Below are 12,670 nucleotides of genomic sequence, written 5' to 3'. Positions count from 1 at the left end.
TTTCCGGCCCCCACTCCTTTGCCATTCATAGGAATCCCGCCCTCTTGCCCCAAACACTCACACATCACTTCTGTTTGGTGTGTGCTTCTTAGAGAATCCAAATTTGCCATCACATCAGGACCACTTTTTATGGATTCCTTTCTAAACTCAGTGCACTTGGCCTCACCTTCAGCAATAAATCTGCTTTCAAAAAATATTTATTTAGCTGGGGGTGGTGGTAGCATGCACCTTTAATCCCAGGACTAGGGAGGCAGAGGCAGGTGAATCTCTGAGAGTTCAAGACCAGCCTGGTCTACAAGAGCTAGTTCCAGGACAGGCTTCAAAGTTATAGAGAAACCCTGTCTCGAAAAACAAAACAATAAATTTATTTGTGTGTGTGTGTGTGTGTGTGTGTGTGTGCATGCCACAGAAGCCAGAGGAATCAGATTCCCTGGAGTTGAAATTGCAAGCAGTTGTGAGCCCCCTAGTGTGGGCACTGGAACTGGACCTGGGTACTCCACAAGAGCAGTCCTTGCCCTGAACCACTGAGCTATCTCTCTAGCCTGAAAAAGTCTACATTGATCTCAAGTTGAATGTGTTAATAAGCTTTGAAGAAATGTACAATTCTGGTTTGTTTTTGTTTGTTTTTGAGACCAGGTCTCTCTATTTAGTCCTGCTGTCCTGGAAATTGCTGTACAGACCAGGCTGGTTGCGAAATCACAGAGATCCTCTTGCCTCTGCCTCATGAATGGCAGGATTAAAGACATGGACCACCAAGCCTGCCTGTTATACTATCATGTATACTTGCTTGTATGGTATACAGTTATATAGATGATAAATATGTATACATAATACATGTAAATCTCATACATATATGAATATATGGTCATTTTAAATGTGAATATTCAAATATGGGTCACTGAAGTTTTTTCCTGTGCCCCCAATATGTGCACATAAATCATTTGGAAATTGTTTCCTATACTATACTGTTGGCAAAGAGTTCTAAATTAGTAGGCAAAAAGAAGATTAAAATAGTATCAGTTGACATGTTCCAATGCGTCCTGAATGATTAGAAACAGTGTCCTGGAAAAAATCTAAAAGAAAAACATTCCGTACAACAAGAAATAGATCAGAAAGTGGCTCAGAGGTCCAGCTGGAATCTCAACAAGAGCGTGTAACTGGCGAGGCGTTTGCCACTGTTCTGTGCAGCGTGCCACGTGGCAGGGGTTTGGAGGAAGCCGCTGAGATAGTGCTTCCAGCTGTGTGAATCCAGCCTGGCTTCTTATTCACGTTTTAGAGAAATTTAAACCAGATCAGTGTTCTGAACATGCGTCCCGTGGGGTTTGCTCTGCACGGCCATGGAAAGCCCCACTCTTGACCACCTCAGCCTGGTCTCCATGTGCATGCTGCACCTCGGCCACCTTTGTTGTAGACCACAGACCACGCTCCACTGCTGGCGATCTGGTGGACACCCTTACTTTCTAAGCTAGGGATGAAGAATCAGCTCACCAGGGTTGCATCTGGACTGGGAGAGGTGAAGATAAAGAGGGGGTCCTCTCCTCAGAGAGGGTGTGTGCTGAAGAAGCAGGGTTATTGACCTCTGCAGAGGGACAATATAGTCACGACACACCACAGTCCTCTGCCACTAGCCTAGTCATCAAAGAATGACAACTCTTACTTGTTCACAGCCTTTTCTCCCCACCGAGCACCCGTGTATAGAGAGCATGGCCAGCATTTCATTCTGCCCAGGCGTGCATTAGGACGTCATCACGCAATGGCAAGCTAATCACGCAGCAAGACAATAACCTCAGAATCATCAACATCTCCTGGCTCTCTGGAGATCATCCCCAGGACCCTGCAAAGGCCTCACGACCAGACTCACCTTCTTCCAAAAGAGCTTTCCCAGAGGCAGCGAGGTGGGCCCCGACTTCTCCTTGCTGCCTTCTTTTACTGTGTCGCTGGCTGTCGCAGGTGGCACGTGACTTGGTGGGCTGCAGCCTTTGGAACTCTTGGTCGCCCCCTGGGTCTCCTGGGGTGTGAAGTTGGCTTTCTCTGACGTGAGATTGGCTGAAGTAGTGGGTGTATTTTCAGTATCCTGTAAGGTTTTGTTTGCGAAAAGAAAAGTGAAAAATTCAAAATAATTTCACTGTCTCAAAAGTAAAAGTTTCTCTGTTAAAATAAGCAATGGGCTGGGGTCATGCATGATGTTAATTTTTTTTCCTTTCTAATTTTCTGATTTATGCAAATATTTACTGTGAATATAGCTTTGTGTTTATATAACTTTCCTTTTGAGAAAGATCAAAGGGGGAGACTTGTTAGTAGTGAGCTCATGTAAGTAACTTAGTGTGGGTAGGTTTGGGGTGTGTTATTAGAAAGTGGAGTTCTGGGCTCTCTCTTGGCTCAGCAGGTAAAGGAACTTGCCTTCAAGCCTGATGACCTGAGTTCAATCCCTGAAACCCGCATAGTGGAAGGAGAGAATTGATTCCTGCAAGTTGTTCTGTGACCTGCACATGTGTGTTTTGGCTCACGTGTGTCTATATATACATGTGCGCGCACACACACACACACACACACACACACACACACACACACAAGCACAATCAATCAATATAAAAAAGAAGAAAGGAAGGAAGGGAAGAAAGAAGGAAAGAAGACAGAGAAAAAGAGGGTCTTTGTTTCTGTTTGTTTTTTGTCAAGGCCCTTTGTTTTCAAATAGTTTTGGCCAGGCTCCCATCCACGGAGATATCCTGAATGTACACATACAACCGTACACAATGACTCAGGTTTATTTTATGAACATGATTACTTTACTAAGCCAAACTGGAGACTAAGGAAGGGTGGCGATAAACATGGCGGTCGTAGGAGTTCTGAAACTTCTCTCCCACAATCCCACTTTGGAGAAGGCAGAGAGCAGGCTGCAAATTGATGGAGATCCACAGAACCTGCTCCTATACTTCAGATGCAACCGCCACACTCCACACATAACCTCTTCAAAAGGTAGCCACCTGTTCCCACTCCCGCTTCCTTCCTGTTTTTCCGTCCGACCCCTTCTCACACACCCCCTCACAACAGGCTGTGCTGAAGTCCAAATCCAAGGTGTCTGAGATTTCTTACCTCTCCACCACCCCCGCCACATTCCTTTCTTTTCTCTTTTCTTTCCCCCCTGTTTTTTCTCTTTCCCTACCCCCAAAGGGCCTTATGTAGCCCAGGCTGGCCTCAGCTCCCTTTGCAGCCAAGGATGTCCTTGAACTCCTGATCATCCTGCTTCTACCCACTCTACCCATGCCTTCTCTTGCCCAAGTGCTGGGAACATAGGTGTGCACCAACCCACTTACATTAGAACATCATTTACGTATTCAATGAGTTCCTGTTAGCTTCTACTCTCTGCCTTCCCCGAGCCACTGGATAAAGACTTGTGAGCCCCAAATATGTCCAGGCAAGCGTGAACATGGATCTTAAAGTTTAAACATCAGGCTCTCTGACCTGACTTCATTATCGTAAGCATCTTCATTTTATGACTTTTCCTCTCTAACTTAATGACACAATCCCTTTAAACTCCCAGACGATGATTTCTGCCCAAAAGGGGGAAAAAACCTAGACAATAAAAATGGAGTTTAGACTAAAATATTAAAAACATGTATTAGGATTTTAAAATAGTTTTGGTTCTGGATTCTGCATGGTTGCTGGTTTGTTTGAAAAGGCCTCCGACAGTAGCTCTGGCCCAGCCTCCAGAGTCCTGGGATTACAGGTGTGCACCCCGACACTGTAGATGTTCAGAGTCTTAAGCCGTCTTTCCAAAGTTTACCTTCCCAGATAAGGAAATTGGGGCCTGTGAGCTGCCTACTCCTAAACTGAGAGGGGGTGGAGAAAGAGCGAGAGAGGAGGAGGGACCAAATCCCGCCATGGCCAGTTTCTGTCCACCCCGGACTTCTGGGACAGACTCCAGCAAAACCTCATTCGCACCTTCCTCCCCTGCCGGCTCACCTCAGTTCCCAGAGAAAGTCCCCCAAATGATATTCTCCCACCAGTAGATAACCTAATATCCTTCCTCTGGGCTCTGTAGGAGACAGTAAAGATTCATCCCGGATGACCCAGAACCGAGCTGCTATCAGACATGGCAAGGGCGAAGGATGGTTCCGTGGTTAGGGAAGCATCCCGCTCTTGCAAAGGATCCAAGGTTGGCACCCGGCATCCGCATGAGGATGTTCACAGCCGCCTGTGACTCCAGCTCCAGGGGACCTGATGTGCTTTCTCTGGACTCCTTGGGCCCCTGCACTAACACCTGTACATACCCACACAGACATACACACATATATGTAATTTTTAAAAAAGGAATGTCCCATGAAGTTTGAATTTCAAATCAGCAAATAATATTTTTTAGCGTAAGTCTGTCCTAAATATTGCATGAAATATACTTAATTTTATAGTAAAATTATTTCCTTTTCTTAATAATTTTAAGTCACTATATAAAGAATGGGTTTCAAGACAACATAAAATTATTTCTTGGGTACCTAAAGTCTGAATTTTACTGTGCGTGCTATATTCTACCTGGTGACGCTACCCATGGGATTCTAACAGCTCTGGGGACTATCTTCTTAATGAATAAGTCATCCCCTTGATTTTGCTTCTGGATGTGGAACACAGGAGGTCTCTGTAAGGTACTACCATCAGAATAAGAACCCAAAACAATGGCTATGTGGAATGGCAAGAGTCTACTGACTGGCTTCTAACAAAAAACTGCTGCTACCTCACTGAGGGGGTGGGCGTTGTCCAACCCCTTTAAAGCAATGCCTGGCCCTCGGGTATGGCTAAGCTGTCACTGAACATTGGAGGACATGGGGCAAAGCTTGATTCTGAAGCTGCTTATGTCCTAACTCAAGAGACAAAGATTCAGGGCGGGAAGGGAAAGTGACACGCTTGCTTCTTCCCACGGTAGCCTTGGTGGGGCCAGAGCTCAGGGGCAGAACACTTGCCTTGCACGAAGGATGCCCTAGCTACAGCCCCCAAACTTGCTGCTTTTATGCATCCCAGTCTTCGTTGTTTAAAAACAGTACATGTTAGGGTGTCTATTGCTGCAATGAAACACCATGAGCAGAAAGCAAGTTGGGGAGGAAAGGGTTTATCTGGCTCACACTTCTCTATTGCTGTTCCTCATCAAAGGAAGTCAGGACAGGAACTCAAGCAGGGCAGGAACCTGGAGGCAGGAGCTGATGCAGAGGCCACGGAGGAGAGTTGCTTACTAGCTTGCTCCCTATGATTAGCTCAACCTGCTTTCGTAAAGGACCCAGGACCACCAGTGGGGGTGAGGTCACACTCACAATGGGCTGGGCCCGCCCCTATCTGTCATTAAGAAGATGCCTTACAGCTGGATCTTATAGAGGCATTTTCTCAACTGAGGGTCCCTCTTTGCGGATGACATGAAACTAGCCAGAACAATACATTTATTTTTTATGTGTGTATGCCCTACTTCTGTGTGTGTCCGGGTGCACATGCAGGTGTGTGTGTGTATGTGCGTGTGCACGTGCAGGTGTGAGGGTGCACATATAAGCCAGAAGAACGCATCAGATCTGCTGGAGCTGAAGTTCCTGTCTGCTGTGGGTTCTGATGGACAAACTCTGGCCCTTTAAAAAAGCAGCAAGTTTTCTTAGTTGCTGGACCTTCTCTCAGAGAGCCCATTCTTTTGTTGGTTTTGTTTTGTTTGTTTGTTTGTTTTTCAAGACAGTTTTTTTTTCTTCTGTGTAACAGCCCTAGCTGTCCTGTGGAACTAGCGCTTGTAAACCAGGCTGGCCTCGAACTCACAGAGATCCACTTGCCTCTGCCTCCCAAGTGCTGGGATTAAAGGCATGCGCCACCACTGCTCCATTCTTTTTTTTTTTTAAACTAAAAAAACCTACTTATCTATCTATTGGCTTTAAGAAAGGGTCTAGTTGTGCCTTTGAGGTCTCATCTATGTTCACGTCACCTCAGTGTCTCAGTCCACTTCCTGCTGTTTTTTTTTTAAAAACAAGATGTAGCCAGAGCCACATTTGCCTGAATGCCACCATGCTCCCTGCCATGATTACATAGGACTAATCCTCTGAACATGTAAGCCACCCCAATTAAATGTTTTTCCTTATAAGAGTTGCTGTGGTCATGGTGTCTCTTCACAGCAGCAGAAGCCCTGACTAAGACAGAGACACTTCTCGACACAGAGGTAAAAGCCAATGACCTATATGCAGCAACCACAGAAACGGGAATTGGGGATGTTTGGGATTGTCCTCCTAGTTTACGGAAAGTACACTGAATGCCAATCAAGGCATGACCCTAAAACTCGTGTGTCTGGGTTCCAGAATCCCAGAAGACACTTCCTTTAATATCGTAAGAGACCAGATCTCAGCTGGACAGTACTGGCGTATGCCTTTAATCCCAGCACTGGGGGGGAGGGCGCAGAGGCTAGGTGGATCTCTGTGAGTTTGAGGCCAGCCTGGTCTACAGAGTGAGTTCCAGGACAGCCATGGTTACCCAGATAAACCCTGTCTCAAAAAAATAAAAATAAAAACAAAAACAAAAGAGGAGTCCAGATTCCATCCTTCTTCCAAATGTGCCTCACTGCTAGGTAAGAGCCATTGTTATTAGGAAGTCCTAGAAATAACACGAACCTTGGCTGGGCCGTCGTGGTGGGCTGGACTGCTACAGAGGTGACACATGAAAGGAATATCATAAAGAAGGGCAGGCGTGGTGTGCAGGGAGTCACACACTTCATTCAAGGACACCCCTCCTCATGTAATTCCCAAAGTGGGAGTTAAGCCCAATTCCTTTGCATAAAGGTCTATGATATGTCTCATTAGCTGTTACCAAACTGTGTTTCATAGACCCAAGTGGCCATACACTTATTATTTATGTATTTATTGGTCGTTTTGGAGCCTGTGGCTTGTGAACCCCTGCCTATCCCAGAACTTGATAAATAGTCCAGGATGTTTCAAACTTGGGTTAACCCTCCTGACTCCGCTTCCTAAGTTCTGGGATTATAAGCACGCACTGTGTTCATCTGCCTGTACCACTTTTTTTAAAAAAAAATGTGTGTGTGCGCGCGTGCAAGCACATGTGAGTGCAGTGCCCTCCAAGACCAGAAGAGGGTGTCGAATCCCCTGGAGCTGGAGCTACAGGCACCTGTGAACTATCCCACATGAGTGCTGGGAACTGAACTCAGGCCCTCTGCAAGTGCTGCAAGTGCTCACAACCACTGAGCCATCTCTCCGGCCCCCGAGACCACCTTCTGCCGTTCCTTTCCTTCTTACTGCAGTATAATCCTCTCTTTACAGAACAAAATGAGCCTTCTTGGAAATTGAAGGTGACCTCACGTGATTTGCATGAGCATAGGTATGTGCACACTGCTACTTGAGTGTGCTGTGGGGACTTTCAATTGCACACATAATCCTAGGACTATAAAATGGAGCTGGGAACTTTTTTTTAAAAAAAACAGATTCACTAAATTTGGTGGACAATGGTTAATAATTAAAAAGGACATTCCAAGTATTTGACCCAACCCAGAGCTCCTTGGAGTCGGTGGTTTCAGGTGTGCACTGGTTTTCCTTCATGTGTGAAGAGTCTGTCTCCAAAGCCGAGCTCATGTCGCTCACTGTGATTGGCTCTGCCAGCCTTCACCGCTTTCTTCTGCTTGGCATCTATGTGGGCTCAGGCTGAACTCAGTCAGCAGAGGGAACTGGGGAAGCAGGTGACAGTAAGGTAATATTGTTATCCTGAGGTTAGAAGAGAATTTCCCAAGGAGAGGGTGGCATACTACAAGTTTACAATCAGGATACGAAATGAAACTCAAATAGCGTTCTTTTCCTTCTCTACTGCTTGAGTCATTTGACAACATTCTGTGGAAAAGTCTGTCTGTGCTGGGAGGGCTTTATCAGTCTCTGCCACCAGCCAACTCCTTCCTAAGGAAAGCCTGAAGGACACTGGATTCTAAACTCTACAGAAATGAGCAAGAACATTACTTTAATTAGTCGCATACATGGTCATTTTTCTGTTAGGAAAAATGATTCTGGTTTCCACGTATGATGGAATGTGAAGGCATTTTTGAAAGGCACATTTAAATAGGAACAGTCAATTTTAGTATAAAAATATCAAATGATTAATAGTATATTTAAGTAAAGTGGTGAAGGTGTATGCCAACGACTGACATTTGGGAAAAAGTGGGCGAGGATTTTAGAACCCTGCTCTACACTTGGAAGGAACCAATCTGAGATTATATAGCTATCAGGACTTAAATGCCTGAAGTTCAGGCCTCAGTGCCTTCAAATCCCCATCAGTGACTACAGTCACCCAGGGCTCGGGATTCCCGACTTGGGGCTGGTAAGTACTGGATCCTAAGCATCAGAGGTGAAGAGCAGGGTCCTTTATCCTCCTAGTCTGAGGAGATACAGACCTTGTGCCTAAAGAACTTTCTAAAGGCCAGTGCTAGCCTGGGGCTGTCCAGGCGTTTCTTCTTGCTCTTCGCCTGCGTCTCCAACATCTTCTGGTCAGCGTGTCCATCGCAGACACTGTCTGCCTTGGTTGTCTTCTGGACAACAGCAGGTACAGCTTACACGTTTCCTCTTACACAAACCCACTTGCTCTTCTCTGTTTCAGAGTACACTCAGACACTCTGACAATTAACTACGGGTGTGTCACATACATTTCCCAACCAGAAAGCACCCTGGGAATACTTACCTTCTTAAAGTTCTCAAGAAGGAACCACTAAACAGGATGTTCACACACTGGTTTTTAACAGGGTCACCTATGCAAATGACCCAAATCAACACATCCCAGAACCCCACCCCAATTCACCCCCAAACAACTCCCCTCGTCCCTCTTTTCTTTAGACAGTGACAGGCCATTGAAGCTGTGACTATGTGACCTAAAACATCAGATGATACACAACCAAATCCAAAAAGATAACGCCACAGTCTTGACTATCAGCATTAAATATGCAGATGCCGCTGTCACCTGGGAAAGGAAAATGATAAACCACCTGCTGACAAACGATGTTCTGTGTCTTGATTTTGTTCTCATGGCTAAATGTTACCACCCCATGTTTCATGGAAATAGCTATCACTCACAGCGGTTCCAGTGACTTCTACATGGGCAGATTTCCCAGGCAAAGCAAGTGTCTGGTGTGATCCAACTCACTGAGCCAAAATGGAAGGAGACAGGAACCAAAATAACTCAGGTCCAATCACTACCAACTGTTGACTCAGGTCACAAATGCTGTGAGGTTTGTTATGAGGCGTGTAGTGCATGCAGCATGATGCATGTAGCGACCGTCCAGGGGGCCGGAGAGGTGGCTCAGCAGCTGAGAGCACTGGCAGCTCTTCCAGAGGATCGGGGTTCAGTTCCCAGCACCCACATGGCAGCTGATGACCTCTGTAGCTCATGTTCCAGAGGATCAAATGACCTTGTCTGACCTCCATGGGCACTGCACACATGTGGTCCTTTTACATACATGTAGACAAAGCACCCATAAACATAAAATAAATATATAAAAGAAGGAAATAAAGGTATATATAAAAAAGGCTCAGGGTTGGGGACTGGAGAGATGGCTCAGGGGTTAAGAGCACTGGTTGATCTTTCAGAGGTCCTGAGTTCAATTCCCAGCAACCATATGGGGGCTTACAACCATCCGTAATGAGATCTAGTGTTTTCTTCTGGCCAGCAGGCAGGGCAGTTATACAGACAGAACACGATACATTTCAAAAAAAAAAAAAGGATTCAGGGTCAAGTGTGACAGAGATGGAGACTTTTCAAAAACACTTTGGGAACTTCAGAAGAAAAAGATGCCCCAAAGATAAATCTAGAAGAAGAGACATCAGCTCCTGGGCATCCCAAACACTGTATACATAATCCCTCAGCTAAAATACTGGTTCCCAGCAGGGACTTCTCAGCCCACTGGATGGAACAATGAGATTTTATCAACAAGGTATGCTCAGTGGGGACCACATCCGCACTGTGGATAGGTTTTGATATATGGGCCAGCTAAATAGAGAGAGCAAATCGGGTCATTTGGGAAGCCACCCAACACACCCACATCCTCCACTGTTGACAGCCCAGTATGCTGAGCATGGGCCCCACGAATTGAAAAGCACAGAAACGAACATCTTGACCCAACCATTCATTAAATTTGACCTTAGCTGCCTTGTAGCAAACGAGTCGTTTTTAAGAAATCCGTTTTTCAATGGGAGGAGAAATTTATGGAGGAATCGATCAGTCCACTAAATGTTTGTAGAAATTGGGGTGACTACATTCAAACAGAGCTCCACAGTTTGCAAGGCATGGCAGCCCCTTCCCTCAACCCTGGGCCAGTTTTACAGATGTGGAGACTAGGTGAGGATCACATGGCCCCTACATCAGTGACCTGGAGCGCAAACATAAGCTCTTTGGGTTGAAATAAAGGGGGCTTCCCCACCGCTGCTCAGCAGCAGATGAATGGGACTGGGTGAGCCATCTACTGTCTCCCACCCCCCGCCAAAGCTCTTCCAGCGGGCACTTGTCTCTCTCCAGTTTAAGCTGTCTCACGGGTTCCATGAAATTTAAACCATGTGTTCCATTACAGACCGTCTGCCCGGTCACATGGAAGGAAAAACATCCAGAAGAAGGTGGCTACTTTACCCCAAGTTTACTTGGGGAGGAACGTCCTCCACTTCTAGCCTGTAAACCTCCAGGCTCAAGCAGGGTCCACGCCCTACCTAGTCTTTCACTGGGCAGGTGTCCTGTGGCAGCTATTTTAGTTCAACATTGCTGTGCAGTAGATATCTGCTTTTCAAATGATATGAAAATAGAAAACAGATTAACACCCCCAGAGCTGCAGCTTCTGCCTTCTACTTCAGAGGAAGTCTTTAAAAAAACAAAACAAAACAACAACAACAAAAAATGAAACAAAACAATTGCTTCATTTTCTTCTCTACAAACAATGAAAAAAATAGATGCTGATGGTGTAGTTATTATTAATTTGTATCCATTGTATATTTAGCGCCTGGGTACTGTGACATTCTTTAGCCAGAGCTAGTCTATTACCTTTCAAGTGTTCCACTGAAATGTTTAATAAAATATCGTTAACCAGGGCAGAGGACTGTAGCTAAGGTAGCAGGCTTGCCTACCAGGCAAGAAGCCCTGGATCTAATGCTGAGTACTGCAGAATCCAAACAAACAGAACCAATCTTAACCTAAACCAAATACAACGCCATTAAGTTTCTAAGTAGATTCATATATGTGCCTCATGAAATATTTGTGATATGTACATCACCCAAGACACATATGCAAATTGAAACCCAATTCTTTGTATCAACTCAGACATACGTGCACATCAGGACACCTACCGAGTCTTCTGGGTCCCTTTTGGTCTCGGTTTTGTTAGGCGAAACCTGGAAAGTGGGAGAAATGCAACTGTTAGGAATCAGCTCTAGAGGCTGACTGATTTCACAGGTCTCCAGGGCAGTCTACTTTATCACACCGAAAACTGAGAAACAAAAACACCCTTGACCCAATGGAGACATGAGCAGCTCTAGGTAATAAACAGTTTACAGAATCAACATTTTATTCTGAAATATATTAGATCTTACACATCCACCAAGAGTTCGATCTCATTCAAAAATCACCTCCCCGAAGGCCATCAGGTGTCCCCTCGATTCTCTGATCACTACTTGAGACACAGTACAACATACATCCTGTTGATTTTTTTTTTTCATTTTACCTGGTGAAGTCAGACTGATATTGGCATCCAACTCAATCACAGTTGGGACCAGCTACTGCTGGACTCTATAACACCGCAGCTCACATCCCACAGTTAAGACCCCTGCCCATTGTTACTATGGCTTCCTGTCCTAAAGCTTTGTCACTGAAGGCCAGGCCAACGCAGCCTCTGGAGAAGGAACATTTACATGACCCTGATGCTAATCTTGATACCACAACATTCAAGCATCCCTGATTCCTAGAATTAGACACGGGGCCAATGACATTAAGGAAGCAAACCAGAGACGTCTACTTACGAGGGTCTTGAAGAAGCTCATAATGGAGTTGCTATTCTCTATGGTTTCTACCTCCTGGGGGTCCTCCTTCTTGGTCCCCAGCGCCTCTGGATCCCCAGGGACAGAGTAACTCGGAGTGTCAACTTCGCGTCCTCTCCCCTCACCGTGGACTATGTCCTGGGAACAAAGCAGAGTTTTCACAGTTGCAGCCCCTTGGATGCGGACTCTCAGAGTCGGCCTTTGATTCCACACCCCTCTCTTCCTCATCCCCTAATTCCTGCCATAGCTCTGCTGCCCACGGCCATGCAGGACAATCGACAGTTTATGAGAGCCCTCCTCGCCTCCCTTCCCCCTCCTGCTAACACATTCATCGCACTTGGTAGGAGGGACATTGTTTGGGGCCAGAAGGTAACAAACTGAGCAGTGCATATCACACCCCAAACAAAACCCCTTTTCTCTCAAGTCTGCAAAAGGAGGTGGTCAGAGAAGCCAAGGTCTCCATCTCTGTGGTCTCTGTGTCTGATGGTCTGTGTGTTAGGCTAGAGATGTCCCTGATTTGGCAATTCCCAGAGCCAAATCATATCGATAGCAATAACAATAGCAAGTCTTTCCCCAATAACTACTCTGGGAGTCTGTTGGTAACCGGGATGTGGTTTGGGAACTGATTCCTCTCCTTGTCCTGTTTTTTACCATGATCCTGA

The 12,670-nt window shown here is 45.8% G+C and overlaps 1 protein-coding gene across 10 annotated transcripts in view; it reads right to left on the bottom strand.

Moving 5' to 3' along the window:
- Bcas1 (brain enriched myelin associated protein 1) overlaps positions 1-12,670 on the bottom strand; it is an 83,230-nt gene that overhangs the window by 30,993 nt on the left and 39,567 nt on the right. For 6 of the 10 annotated variants that reach the window (XM_085696962.2, XM_085696963.2, XM_048441184.3 and 3 more), the window contains 4 exons: positions 11,991-12,146; positions 11,322-11,366; positions 8,396-8,530; positions 1,862-2,074 (listed from right to left, as the gene is read on the bottom strand). In XM_085696962.2, the coding sequence (XP_085553088.2) occupies positions 1,862-2,074; positions 8,396-8,530; positions 11,322-11,366; positions 11,991-12,146 (549 nt within the window). The remainder of the gene's footprint in view (positions 1-1,861; positions 2,075-8,395; positions 8,531-11,321; positions 11,367-11,990; positions 12,147-12,670) is intronic. The other 4 variants (XM_085696968.2, XM_085696966.2, XM_048441183.3 and 1 more) reach the window with 2 other exon arrangements.

This window comes from Myodes glareolus, chromosome 10 (assembly GCF_982192425.1).
Source record: "Myodes glareolus chromosome 10, mMyoGla1.1, whole genome shotgun sequence".
Taxonomy (NCBI): Eukaryota; Metazoa; Chordata; class Mammalia; order Rodentia; family Cricetidae; genus Myodes; species Myodes glareolus.
Note: the sequence above shows the minus strand (reverse complement) of the source record. Positions and strands in the feature narration are given on the sequence as shown.